At 37.5% G+C, this 12,583-nt stretch overlaps 1 protein-coding gene across 2 annotated transcripts; it reads right to left on the reverse strand.

Moving 5' to 3' along the window:
- Window positions 1–131: 131 nt before the first annotated feature.
- Window positions 132–7,413, reverse strand: LOC149892743 (uncharacterized). 2 transcript variants are annotated; one of them, XM_090080168.1, is made up of 5 exons: window positions 7,338–7,413; window positions 1,272–4,091; window positions 973–1,038; window positions 657–713; window positions 132–499 (listed from the first exon to the last, which is right to left on the reverse strand). In XM_090080168.1, the coding sequence occupies exons 2-5, from the start codon at window positions 4,060–4,062 to the stop codon at window positions 180–182; spliced, it is 3,234 nt and encodes a 1,077-aa protein (XP_089936294.1). In that variant the 5' UTR covers window positions 4,063–4,091; window positions 7,338–7,413; the 3' UTR covers window positions 132–179. The 2 variants fall into 2 exon arrangements, with proteins under 2 accessions (XP_089936294.1, XP_089936296.1); XM_090080170.1 differs by having other exon boundaries at window positions 7,344–7,410.
- Window positions 7,414–12,583: the final 5,170 nt, after the last annotated feature.

Genomic DNA, 12,583 nt, shown 5'->3' on the forward strand with positions numbered 1-12,583 from the left:
TTTTTAAAGATAAAAAAAAGTTTGAACTATCTTTAAATAAGAAATGTGAGAACAGTTTAACAGAACTTCTTGTTTATTATGTCTTTAGCGAAACAGATAAAAATATTTGCAAAAGCATAGATAAAACAAACTACACAAAAGGCCCATCTTTATTGCCAAACTGAACAAACTTATCTAAACTACATAAATGGTTTCACGATATTGCCATATTGAACAAACTTTTCTAAACTACCCTCTTTTTGAATTTTTAGCTTCATGTTTTTAATTTTGTCTTTAATATGGCTTTGGTAGGAGTACTTTTGCAAGACATGAATGAGCTTGTCACTGCTATGATTTGCCAAGATGCCAAGGTAATCTTTGTACGAGCAACTTGAGCTTACATCTGTAAACACGTCTTGCAAGATGTATGCCAACACCAAAGCTGCACATCGTGGAAAACTTCTGGTGTTGAACCATTCGTTGTGGCCAGGGCAAGCATTCAGCTCTTCAACTATTTCATCTAAAATTTTACAAACTCAAGTCATAACACAAAGTGATTAAATCAAATATTCATTTGGTTCTGAAGTAAGACAAGATTTATTCTGTTTTTTTATTTATTTTTTTTTGTTGACCTTATTGTTTGCACTGATAGCAATAACTGGTTTTTGAAAGATTACCTAAATGGCATTGGCTAACTTCTGCTTTGTTTTCCTTTGTTCTTGGCTGAGTTGATCCTGAAATAAAATAAAACCATGTTCATTTTTCTAATTCATAAAAACCATCAACAGTTTCTAAGTGTTAGAGATGATAACAAGCTGTGCATGATTTCTAACGGTGATGTTTCTAACTTCATCATTAGAAATCGGGTAGACACAACTTTCTAAAAGTGCACTTAGCAATGATGGCTAGTTTTTGTTAACAGTTAACCATCTGAAATTGTGCAAGAAGAGGTTTGTGTTTATATATCTTTGTATAAATTAGGTTTTACATTACCGATGAGTTCTTGAGTGAAAGATGGCATTTCCAACTTGATTTTTTTTCTTCTTGGATCTTTTACTTCTAAAACATAATCAGTTTTAGTATCATTCACTTGTATAAACATTTAAGCAATCACAGAATTAGTCCTGCAACAAATACATACACACTTCTGTGTTGTTTTTTTGTTTTGTTTTGTTTTTTTTACAGCTCTAACAATAACAATAGAGCAAGGAGTTGATTTGGGCATTTTCATTTTTTGAAAGCGTGTTGAGATTTGCATAAAAATCAAAAATCAAAAATCAAAAAGAATTTACCTCTGGATGTAGAGGCAAGACTTTGGCTAAATAGGCTACCAACAGATTGAACAGCATAAGGTGAGAGCTGCTTTGCAAGAACAGTACCAGCCTGTTGGACAGGAACAGCTGAAACTGGATCAGATGAAAGAAACAAACTGGGTTTGGCCAATGTTTGCTGAAAAGCAACAAGGCTAGGAGTCAGAGGAACAGAAAAGACCTCTTTTGAAGGACAGAAAGCGACTTGCTGAGAAGGAGAAGCAGAAACAGGTTTGGCAACCACTTGCTCATTAAAGTAAACTGGAGAAAGTTTTGCATGGTGTTCAATAAAATCCGGTTCATCAGGAAATAATGTTAATGCAAGAGGAGAACAAGCTGTGCCAACAGGAACAGCTAGAGTCTGATCTACATCCATACAAACAGCTTGTTCGTTAGGAACTAGTTGTGCAAGAGCAGGGGATAGTTCAAGAACTGGACCAGCGATTGTTTGTTCAGATGGAACAGACGAAACAGGAGTTGAGGTAGGTTCACACAAGAAATCTACGGCATGGTCGTTGCTATCCTCTAAAGGAACATTGTTTTCTACAGCTGGAGAAAACGGAACCACTGTGGTACAGCTGAAAGTAGCAGCACATTCTTCAGAGTCAGAACCGGAGTCTAAATCTTCCTCAAAGATGTCCTCAACCTCATGAAAACCGTACTCCTCTGCATTAGTTTGGAGCCAGTCCATCACATCCTTCTCCTTCTTTGGTGGTCTCTCAGACTTTTCAACAGTCAAAGACTCTATGACTCCGAAGGACTGTCCGATGCCCAGGGCAAAGCGCAACTCCTCTGCAGCGTTCCACTGGGACACATAAAAGCTATCCATTGTGTTCCTGCTGTGCTTCATGTAGAGTGTAGCAAACCGCTCGCGATCTTCTTTGCTGTTGTTGGCAAAGTAAGTGGCTATCGAACCGCGAATGCAAGTGGGAGTAAGACGCTTCATGGGAATGTTTACTTGGCTTTTTCTGAAGCAGGACGTCAGGCAAGAGGAGATAGCAGAGGAACCCATCTGGTAAACAGGCACTCTAGTTGCACCGAGTGTCACACATTCGTCTTTGTTGGGTCTCATCGATGGAAAAAGGGGCCTGTAGCAGTCGCTCAACTCCAAAACAGTCTTGGTGTCTGCAGCCATGTAGTGAGAGTCGTTGACAAGAAGGTCTCTGTATCTCAGCAAATAAATATCGATCAACACTTTCAAGTCGTTCGGCACTAGAATGTTTTTGGCTCCGTACTTGTATGCTGTTTTGTAGCGCTCTTGCACAATGCAATATCCACACTCACTCTTCTCAGCAGCCATGTAGTCTCTAATGTTTAAAAGAGCAATGTTAGATTTTCTTAAACTGTTAATTACAGTGACAGAGAGCAGAAGATGGTTTCGTAGAGACACAGCATTGTCTCTAGTCGGTGTAAGAGACGGCTTTCTAATCGATTCCACTAACTGTCTTACGTATGCAGACTTGCCATATTCGTTCAGCAAACTGACATTGATGATGTTGATGCATTTTTTGCTTTTCACAAGGCTCCTCCTCAAAGAACGAAAGGGCCTCAGCACTTTTTGTAACTCCTCCACCTTGCAGCGCAAACGTCGGATGGCCTCATGAGAAAGTCCGAAATAGACATTCCTGGCTTCACTGAAACGAAACAGGAGACAAAGGTAGACAAGGCGGTTGTACAACGTGTGACAAGACATGGCTTTTGTTTGGTCAAGTTCACTCAGCTTGGAATTGAGCTGAATGTTTTTAAAGTGCATGGAAAAGTATCTATCCTCCAAAACGTTGGAATTGGTGAGAGCGTTCGGGTGCAGCGTCAGCGTGCTGTCACAACATGTCAATATTTCAACAACTGCATTTTTGTAGATCTTTGCTTGTGACAAAGTGTTGTTGTTGGCTACCACAAGCCACTTTTCAAAATCTCTGAAGAGCTCATCTGCTGACTGGTAATAAAAGTGAAAAGCATCTTTGTCCAGCTGAAACAAGAGTCTCTTATCTTCTGTCAAGACGGAGGAGTTGGAAACCAAGTGCTTTAAGGAATTAAAATCAGAGTCTAGGACGGATTCGGTGTTCAGCTCTTTGTTTTCTACAGAGGTGCAGTGGTTTGCAGAAGGAGCCTCGGACGAACCAGCAACTGATGAGGGCAAGCTTAAAAGAGGATCAGAGGAAAGAACCGGAGAAGAAAAAGAGGAGGAAGGCCCAGGAGCAGAGGATGCAGAGCCTGATGCAGACGCTTGTTCAGCTACTGGCTTAATACCAAAGAAGGCAGGTCGAATAAATTGAGGGACATAGAGCTTGTCGTTGTCGTATCGCTTTGCCTCTGCAATCTTTTGTTTGATCGTCTTGGAATCGTAGAAATGAGTCTCTTTCAAGTGTATGTCCAGTCGGTCGTAATACTTCCAACATTGCAAACAGGGGTAAGGTTTTGGACAGCCGGACTTGCGTTCGAGACGAGCATGCTGAAACTTCCTGACCATTGCAGAGTAAAAGATGGAAGCTTCATCCAAAGTCCAAGAATGATCTTTTTTAGTCAAGTGTCTTTTAATGCTTGTGGAGGAATGTTTGCACAAAGGCATCGGACAGCTAACAGCGTACCTCTTCTTGGTACCATAGAAAGGTACAACCCTGTTTACGGAGCCACACGCTGCAACTAATGCGGCCCTGACTTTGTTTTTGAGCTTTAAGTCTCTCTGTTCTTGTGACTGCCTTCTTTTCTTTTTTTTCGCTTTAGAGTTCGGAGAAGGGGCAACAACAGTGTTGTTTTCTTGTGAAGAAGACATGTTCAGGTGTTTGTTTGCAACGGTTTATGCTAAAAAAAAGAAGACAGTTAGTGAGAGTGTTTTTCTTCTGCCTGCATCCTGGAATCCTGGAATGTTTACAACTGCAGGGAAGAGCTGTGTTTTTTCGAATCCTCTGCAAAAGAGAAAAAAGAAAGAAAAGAGAGCAACAAGAAGAAACAAAGTTTCCACTAGCAAATGAAAAAGAATGAGAGCAACTAGCATTACATGCATGGTGGCAGCAGTGATTGCTATTATGAGAAGGAGAATGAGAAAAAAAAAAAAAAAAAAGAAACAAATAAATAAAGAGATGGAGTTTGAGAGGATCTCGCAACCATATGACTCAAAGAAAGAAACTGTGTTGAAAAAAGGCAAGAGAGGGCAAATAGAACTTGCTAACAAGGACAAATGACAGACATAACTACAACAGTAACAACTCTCATTGCAAGCATAATAACAACAGCATCAGCATCACTGACTCAGAGAGTGTTGACATAACAAAAAAGAAAACAAAAGTACAAGCCAAGTGGGGGAACATTAACAAACACTCATTGCAACTATAACAACAACAACAACAGCAACAGCATCACTGACTCAGAGGGTATTGATAAAAAAAAACAAGCAAAACAAAAACAAACAAAAAAACAAATAAAAAAACAAAACAAGCAAATTGGGTGAACAGTAACAACTCTCATTGCAAGCATAATAACAACAACAGCATCAGCATCAGCATCACTGACTCAGAGAGTGTTGACAAAATAAAATAGACAATAAGCAAGCAAAGTGGGTGAACAGTAACAACTCTCACTGCAAGCATAATAACAACAACAGCATCAGCATCAGCATCACTGACTCAGAGAGTGTTGATAAAATAAAACAGATTATAAACAAACAAAGTGGGTGAACAGTAACAGCTCTCATTGAAAGCATAATAACAACAACAGCATCACTAACTCAGAGGATATATAAAAAAACAAACAAACAAACAAACAAAACAAAAACAAAAAAAAAACAAGCAAAGTGGCTGAACAGTAACAGCTATCATTGCAAGTAAAATAACAACAACAGCATCAGCAACATCATCACTGACTCAGAGAGTGGTGATAAAATAAAACAGATTAAAAAACAAGCAAAGTGGCTAAACAGTAACAACTATAAATACAAGTAAAATGACAAAAGCAGCAACAGCATCACTAACTCGCAGGGTGTTGATAAAAAAAAAAGCAACAAACAAATAAAGCAAGCAAAGTGGGTGAACATTAACACTCATTGCAACTATAATAACACCAACAGCAACAGCATCAGTGACTCAAAGGGTGTTGATAAACAAAAACAAAGGCACAAACAAAACAAGCAGAGTGGGTGAACATTAACAACACTTATTGCAAGCATAATAACAACAACAGCATCAGCATCACTGACTCAGAGAGTGTTGATAAAATAAAATAGATTATAAACATGCCAAGTTTGTGAACATTAACAAACACTCATTGCAACTATAACAACGACTACAGCAACAGCATCACTTACTCAGAGAGTGTTGAGAAAAAAAACAACAAAAAAAACAAAAACAAAACAAAACAGAAAACAGAAGTACAAGCCAAGGGGGGGAACATTAACAAACACTCATTGCAACTATAACAACAACAACAGCAACAGCATCACTTACTCAGAGGATATTGATAAAAAAAACAAACAAACAAACAAACAAAACAAGCAAAGTGGCTGAACAGTAACAGCTATCATTGCAAGTAAAATAACAACAACAGCATCAGCAACATCATCACTGACTCAGAGAGTGGTGATAAAATAAAACAGATTAAAAAACAAGCAAAGTGGCTGAACAGTAACAACTATAAATACAAGTAAAATGACAAAAGCAGCAACAGCATCACTAACTCGCAGGGTGTTGATAAAAAAAAAAGCAACAAACAAATAAAGCAAGCAAAGTGGGTGAACATTAACACTCATTGCAACTATAATAACACCAACAGCAACAGCATCAGTGACTCAAAGGGTGTTGATAAACAAAAACAAAAGCACAAACAAAACAAGCAAAGTGGGTGAACATTAACAACACTTATTGCAAGCACAATAACAACAACAGCATCAGCATCACTGACTCAGAGAGTGTTGATAAAACAAAATAGATTATAAACAAGCCAAGTTGGTGAACATTAACAAACACTCATTGCAACTGTAATAAGAACAACAGCAACAGCATCACTGACACAAAGGGTGTTGATAAACAAAAACAAAAACACAAGCAAAGTGGGTGAACATTAACAACACTCATTGCAACTATAACAACAACAACAGCAACAGCATCACTGGCTCAAAGGGTGTTGATAAAATAAAGAAATAAAAACAAAACAAGCAAAGTGGGTGAACAGTAACAACTCCCATTGCAAGCATAATAACGACAACAGCAACAGCAACACCATCACTGACTCAGAGAGTGTTGATAAAATAAAATAGATTATAAACAAGCCAAGTTGGTGAACATTAACAAACACTCATTGCAACTATAACAACGACTACAGCAACAGCATCACTTACTCAGAGAGTGTTGAGAAAAAAAAAACAAAAACAAAAAAAAAACAAAACAAAACAGAAAACAAAAGTACAAGCCAAGTGGGGGAACATTAACAAACACTCATTGCAACTGTAACAACAACAACAGCAACAGCATCACTTACTCAGAGAGTGTTTATAAATAAAACAAAAAACAAAAACAAGAAACAAAAATACAAGCCAAGTGGGTGATTACTAACAGCGCTAACAGCAGCAACAACAGTGTCTTTAGAAACAACAAACAAGTACAACAGCAACAACTGCTTTTACAGAGTATAACAATAACAACAACATGGCACTAACAACAACAAAAGGGTTGGAATAAAAACCTGTAGGCAAAAGGAGAGCTGCATTCAGACAAGATCGATTACAAAGAGGCTCTTCTTTAGGACAGAGGAGAAACTGCTTTTGAGGGACAGAGGGACTTTTGTTGTTGTGGTTGTTGTTGTTGTTGTGCAGAAACCAACAAACTTTTATTGAACCGAATATAACCGAATATAACCGAAAGTCTTGTTTGCTTCTGTTTTGTGCCATCAAGAAGGGAAAACAAAACATCACAAAACAAACGAAGCAAACGAAACAAACAAACAAACAAACGAACGAAACAAACAAAAAAAAAAAAAAATTAAAAAAATTAACAAACAAACAAACAAACAAACAAGCAAACAAACAAAAACAAATAAGAAAAACAGAAAACGCAGTACCGAAACCTCGCCATTTTTTATCCTTCCTCAAGCTTTCTCTGGGCGCCAAAGACCGAGAAAGTTGAGCAAACGTGACGTTGAGGGGGGGGAGGGGGGTACTTAAGGACAGCAGACCGACCAATGGCACGCTTAGGAGAGACCCACGTGAATGCTACATTTTCTTTCTATGTACGCTGAATCCGCTCAAAGTCTGGAATTTCCAGCATTCACGTGTCATCACTCCAGCCACCAGATTGGCCCACACTTTGCACACTTTCAAGACTAGAAACTCACTTGTGCTCAATTTGAGCAAAAAAAAAAAAAAACTAAGTCTCGCATGGCGACAACTTTTCCAAAAGCAAACAAAGGCAAACGAAGGCAAACGAAGAAAAAACAAAAACAAATAAACAAAAACAAAACCGAATAGGGAGAGAGAGAGTGAGTCGACTCATTTCTTTCGACTGCCTTAAACGAGAAGTCTAAAACGTTTAAAAGTTGAAAACTAAGTTTTTTAAATGAACTGCACCGAAAAAACTTTACGACAGTTTAGCTGGTTAAAAACGCAGAGGAAAATATTTTATAAAATTTAAGCGTTCTAAAGATGTCCATTTTTGTTTTTGTTTTTTTTATTTTGGTTTGTTTCTGGCTTGTTTCTTTCTTTAAATTCTAGCGATCGAGCATATTTGAACGGTTTCATCAACCTGTCGGCGCACGTGCTCGAGAGCTAGAACTTTGATTGCTTTTGTTGTTGAGAATTGAGAATGTCCGAGCAGGTTTTTTTATCGATTTCATCGCTTGTGGCGAGGCAAAAATCAAAACGCTTTTTGGACGAAAGAAAAGAGATTAAAAGGAAAAAAGAGAAGAAAAAAAAAACAAAAAAATAGGTTATGTGTTATGAACATTTATTTTCTCACGCGATGACGTCTAGTTTTGTTAGAGTAATTAAAATATGGTATCAAGTTTGTAATTTCTATCTTATTTTTAGTTACGGATAATTGCCAATTATGTCACGTTTAGTATACACAACGCTGTTTTCTTAATAGCAATATGATACAAACAAGTTATAAAAAAAAAAGCGTTCGCTCGATCTTCCTTAGTCAGTTGAACAAAAAGAAATTTTCACAACATATGATTGATTTGGTTGTCCTAGCAAGCTGTTTTAGCAAACGGCTAGAGGTTGCAACTGTTGTTCATTGAAAACGAAAAATCTAGCGTCAGCAACAAATTTTTGAATACATAATGTACGCAAAAGTGGCACTAACAAATGAAAATGTAAAAAAACTGTTTACCTTGATGCCAGACTCGCAGAGATGTTGTCGCTCGTTGCTATCGACTGCGAACAGCTTTGTTGTTTTTCGAAGTGCCTCTTCATTCTACTTATAGCCGAAGTTTTGGCTTCGAAAAAAAATACGAACGTCGTTAAGCTCAACGAGCTGCTTTAATTGTTGTTCGTGCGAAAACGAAATGCTTAAAACGGATAAAAGTGTTGGCGTAATTACACTTTTCGACCGCGATGCAGTTTGTCAACTCTAGCGTACTTTTTTGGCTCGTGGAGCAAAAGCCTCATGATAATAGCAAAGGCTTAAAATGTCTTAACATGTCAGCAAAGGCTTAATATGCTTAATAAACTGTGGTTAAGTTTTTGCGGTGCAGTTCATTTACAACTTAATTTGCAACTTGCTGGCACAAGCAAACGTTTATGACTTCTCGTTTAAGACAGTTGAGCGAAATCAGTCGACTCACTCATTCTCCCTTTTCTGTTTTGTTTTTGTTTTGTTTTTTTGTTTTTGTTTTTATTTTTGTTTGTTTTTTTTTTTTCTTTGTTTGTCTTTTGTTTAAAATGTAAAAAACTCGAAAGGAAAGTTGTTGCTTTGTTTGCTTATTGAAAGTTTTCGCCAGTTGCAAGACTTAGTTTTGTTTTTGTTTACTTATTAAAATATCGAGGAAAATATTTGAGGACATCGCATTCTAATGGTGCCTTTATAACAACATCTAACGATTTAACGTTTAATGTTGTGCTCAAAAAAAAAATTCCTTTTATATCTCTCAATGGTCTCCAACGATAAAACTGCCGACCAATCGCAACGATTAAACAGCCAACCAATGGCAGCTCAATGGTCTCCAAACAAGAGACTGCCGACCAATGGCAGCTCAGTGGTTTGAGAAGTGAGATCATTCGATTTCCTTTTATTATCTCCAGTTTGAACTAGTGCTTGGCTTGTGGTGCAGAAACTAAAACTTCCCGTTTTAGTATTTTGTTTTGAATTTCTTTGCTTTGAGCTTTTTAATCGATCGATAGCTTTAGGAGAAAAGAAGAAACCCCTCTGACGAAGTCTTGGCTTTTTTAAAAACGCTCAAATTTTGGCAAACAAATCTCATACGAAACGCTACTTTGATGTCAAGCTTTCGTTACTCCCTACTCCCTTCTAGCGGAGGGCGGCAAAAAGGTGTTGCATCCTAGAGCTAAAAGTGAGGAGGGAAGCAAGTTTTTTTTTCGTTTTGTTTGCTTTTTTATGTTTTTTGTTTTTTTGAGGGGGGAGAGTTAGAGGGTAAGGGGGTTAGGATTAGAGGGGGTTGGGGTTACGGTTTGGAAACCTGGGGACGAGGATATCAAGCAGGAGTTTAGTGTTAAGGTTAAAGGGTTAGGGTTAGGGTTAGGGTTAGGGTTAGGGTTAGGGTTAGGGTTAGGGTTAGGGTTAGGGTTAGGGTTAGGGTTAGGGTTAGGGTTAGGGTTAGGGTTAAAGGGCCCACGAGGGGCGTCCTTCAATTGTAAAATGCCTTTAGACGCACGTGTCTAGTCGTCTCGTTGCATCGACCTAGAGGAGTTTTCTGATAGATCTTGCGCTTTGGGCTCAGTTAATCGGTCTGTATCCATTGTAAACACGGTGTCTGCCGTTAGAAAATCGTTAACCAGGCGTTTGTGAGCTTTAACAACCATCCCTTTGAGTTTAAAACGAACGTTTCTTTAAAAGCCACTCGAGATGGAGGTACTCACGGAGGTTTGTTACGGTAACAACCCTGTGGTTTGCCATCTTCTTTCTTTCCGCAGCGTCGCAAACGCATCGGCCGGTCTCTTAGGTGACGAAAAAACGTCTGATCTCTCGACTGGAATGCTTAACGTACTAAGATTAGTAGAGTTAGTACTAAGAGTTGCATCTGGCCGCCGTAATTTTCTTCGATGATGTCTTGAAAATTTCGTGACGTCGTTTTCAAACCTCTAGGGTCGATTTTAACCTTCGACCTTAAAGTCGATTTTAGCCTTCGGTGTGGCTCTGTACAACTTTTGCGGTGAAAAAGCTTGCGCGGAGTCTACAGTTGTATTTAGCCGACAGACGCTGGCAACGCAGAAACAGAATGAATCTTGGGCGGCGCAAACCGAGCGTTCAGCAAATTTCTAGCATTTTACGTCAAAGCGGACAATCTGCACGACAAATAAAGCTAACTTTCTCGTTGCAACAGTTAGTCACTGGACGTTGGACGAGTGTGTACAGCTGTTTTGCGTCGAAAGCCGACCGGTGGTCGGATGCGACTCTTCTTTTCATTCGAAAATCAGAACCTGGCCATCAGTCGTGTATCACCATCGAATGCTTAATGTAGTGATTTCTCGAAACGACAAAAGCTTGTAAATCAAACAGCCTCGCTGTACTGTTGCCTAATATGTTAACGGATGGCCAGGAACAACCTTGGTCTGTAATGTATGAGTTCGTTTTTCCATTCGAGGCACTAATTACTGCAGTTTTAAAAGTCACCTAAAGTATAAGCTCATCTCTCCATTCAAGAAAAACAAGCATCAGAGTTTCGGAAAGTTTGCATGCACGACACCACCATCGATGATACTTAAACAAACAGAAAATGAATTGCAAAACAGAACCACTGAATTGCAAAACATAACAACGGACAGCTTGTAAAAAGCATGGTGATGAGCTTCTTCAATCCAATCAAGGAACCAAGCATCACAGTTTCGGCAATGGTGCATGTGCAAATCAGCAAACTGTGATACTTAATCAAACAACTTCACTGTTTTGCTTAGTTTAAGAAAGGATGGCTAAGAACAACCTCGTTAGTGAGTATGAAGTCATCTCTTCATTCAAGGAATTAATAATCAGAGTTTTAGAAGTCTCTTACGTGCGATACTACTATCAACGGTACTTAATCAAACAGCCTCTCAGAATGGCCTAGTTTGAGAACGGAAGGCTTGGAACAACCTTAGTAGTGGGTCATCAGTTCAACTTTTCATTCAAGGAATTAAGCATCTAAAATCTGAAAAATAAAAAGAAGAGCTCTTTGTTAGAAGTTCTTATTTTTATTTTTCCTCAACTTCTATTTCTTTTCTTTTTTTCTTTTTTTTTTTTAATGATAGTTTTTCTTTTTTTTTATCTATTTTGTTCGTTTAAATTAATACAACAGGCGTTTTAGGTCGTTTCTGTAACATTATTTAACACTTTAAATTGTAATAAATATTTGAACAGAAGAAAATCCTTTTCGTAACGTTAAAATGTCATAAGAACATTTCATCTTTACCAAATACGCTTGTAAAAATAGTTTCACTTTTAAAGTTTGTTGTATATGTCTTTTAATTTAGTGAATCGCAATTTGGATTTTCTTAGGCGCACATCTACTTTAGTTGCTTTTTCTTAAAGAAAGGTCACCAGAGTTTTCTTACACAGCCCCTGCAGCATAATCTTTAACAAAATACTCTTTTGAAAAGTTTTACATTGAAATAAACAAAAGCCATTTGCGTAAGTAGAGATAAATTAGAGAATAAAAAGTGCATAAACGCCTCGCTACTTTGATGAAGAAGAAACGGATGACTAGATGCAACTTTTTAATTTCGTGTGCTATCTCTTTCGATTAAGGTACTTTTTGAATATTTTTTCAAAGAAATGTTAGCGTAGTTTTCATCTATTAAATCTAAATCATGTTTAAAGGTAGTTTTTGAATGTTTTTTCAAAGAAATGTTAGCGTAGTTTTCATCTATTAAATCTAAATCATGTTTAAAGGTAGTTTTCGAATATTTTTTCAAAGAAATGTTAGCGTAGTTTTCCTCTTTTAGATCTAGCTTATGTTTAAGGTAGTTTTTAAATTTTTTTTTAAAGAAAAGTTGGCATAGTTTTCCACTTTTGGATATAGCTTATGTTTAAGGTAGTTTTTAAATATTTTTTTAAAGAAAAGTTAGCGTAGTTTTCCTCTTTTAGATCTAGCTTATAATTCAGGTAGTTTTTGAATATTTTTTCAAATAAAAATTAGCAAAGTATAGTTTATTTAGC

The sequence above is a fragment of the Hydra viridissima genome, unplaced genomic scaffold (assembly GCF_058129835.1).
Source record: "Hydra viridissima isolate aposymbiotic clone 2 unplaced genomic scaffold, HvirCarnegie_v1 scaffold_2, whole genome shotgun sequence".
NCBI classification, from domain to species: domain Eukaryota; kingdom Metazoa; phylum Cnidaria; class Hydrozoa; order Anthoathecata; family Hydridae; genus Hydra; species Hydra viridissima.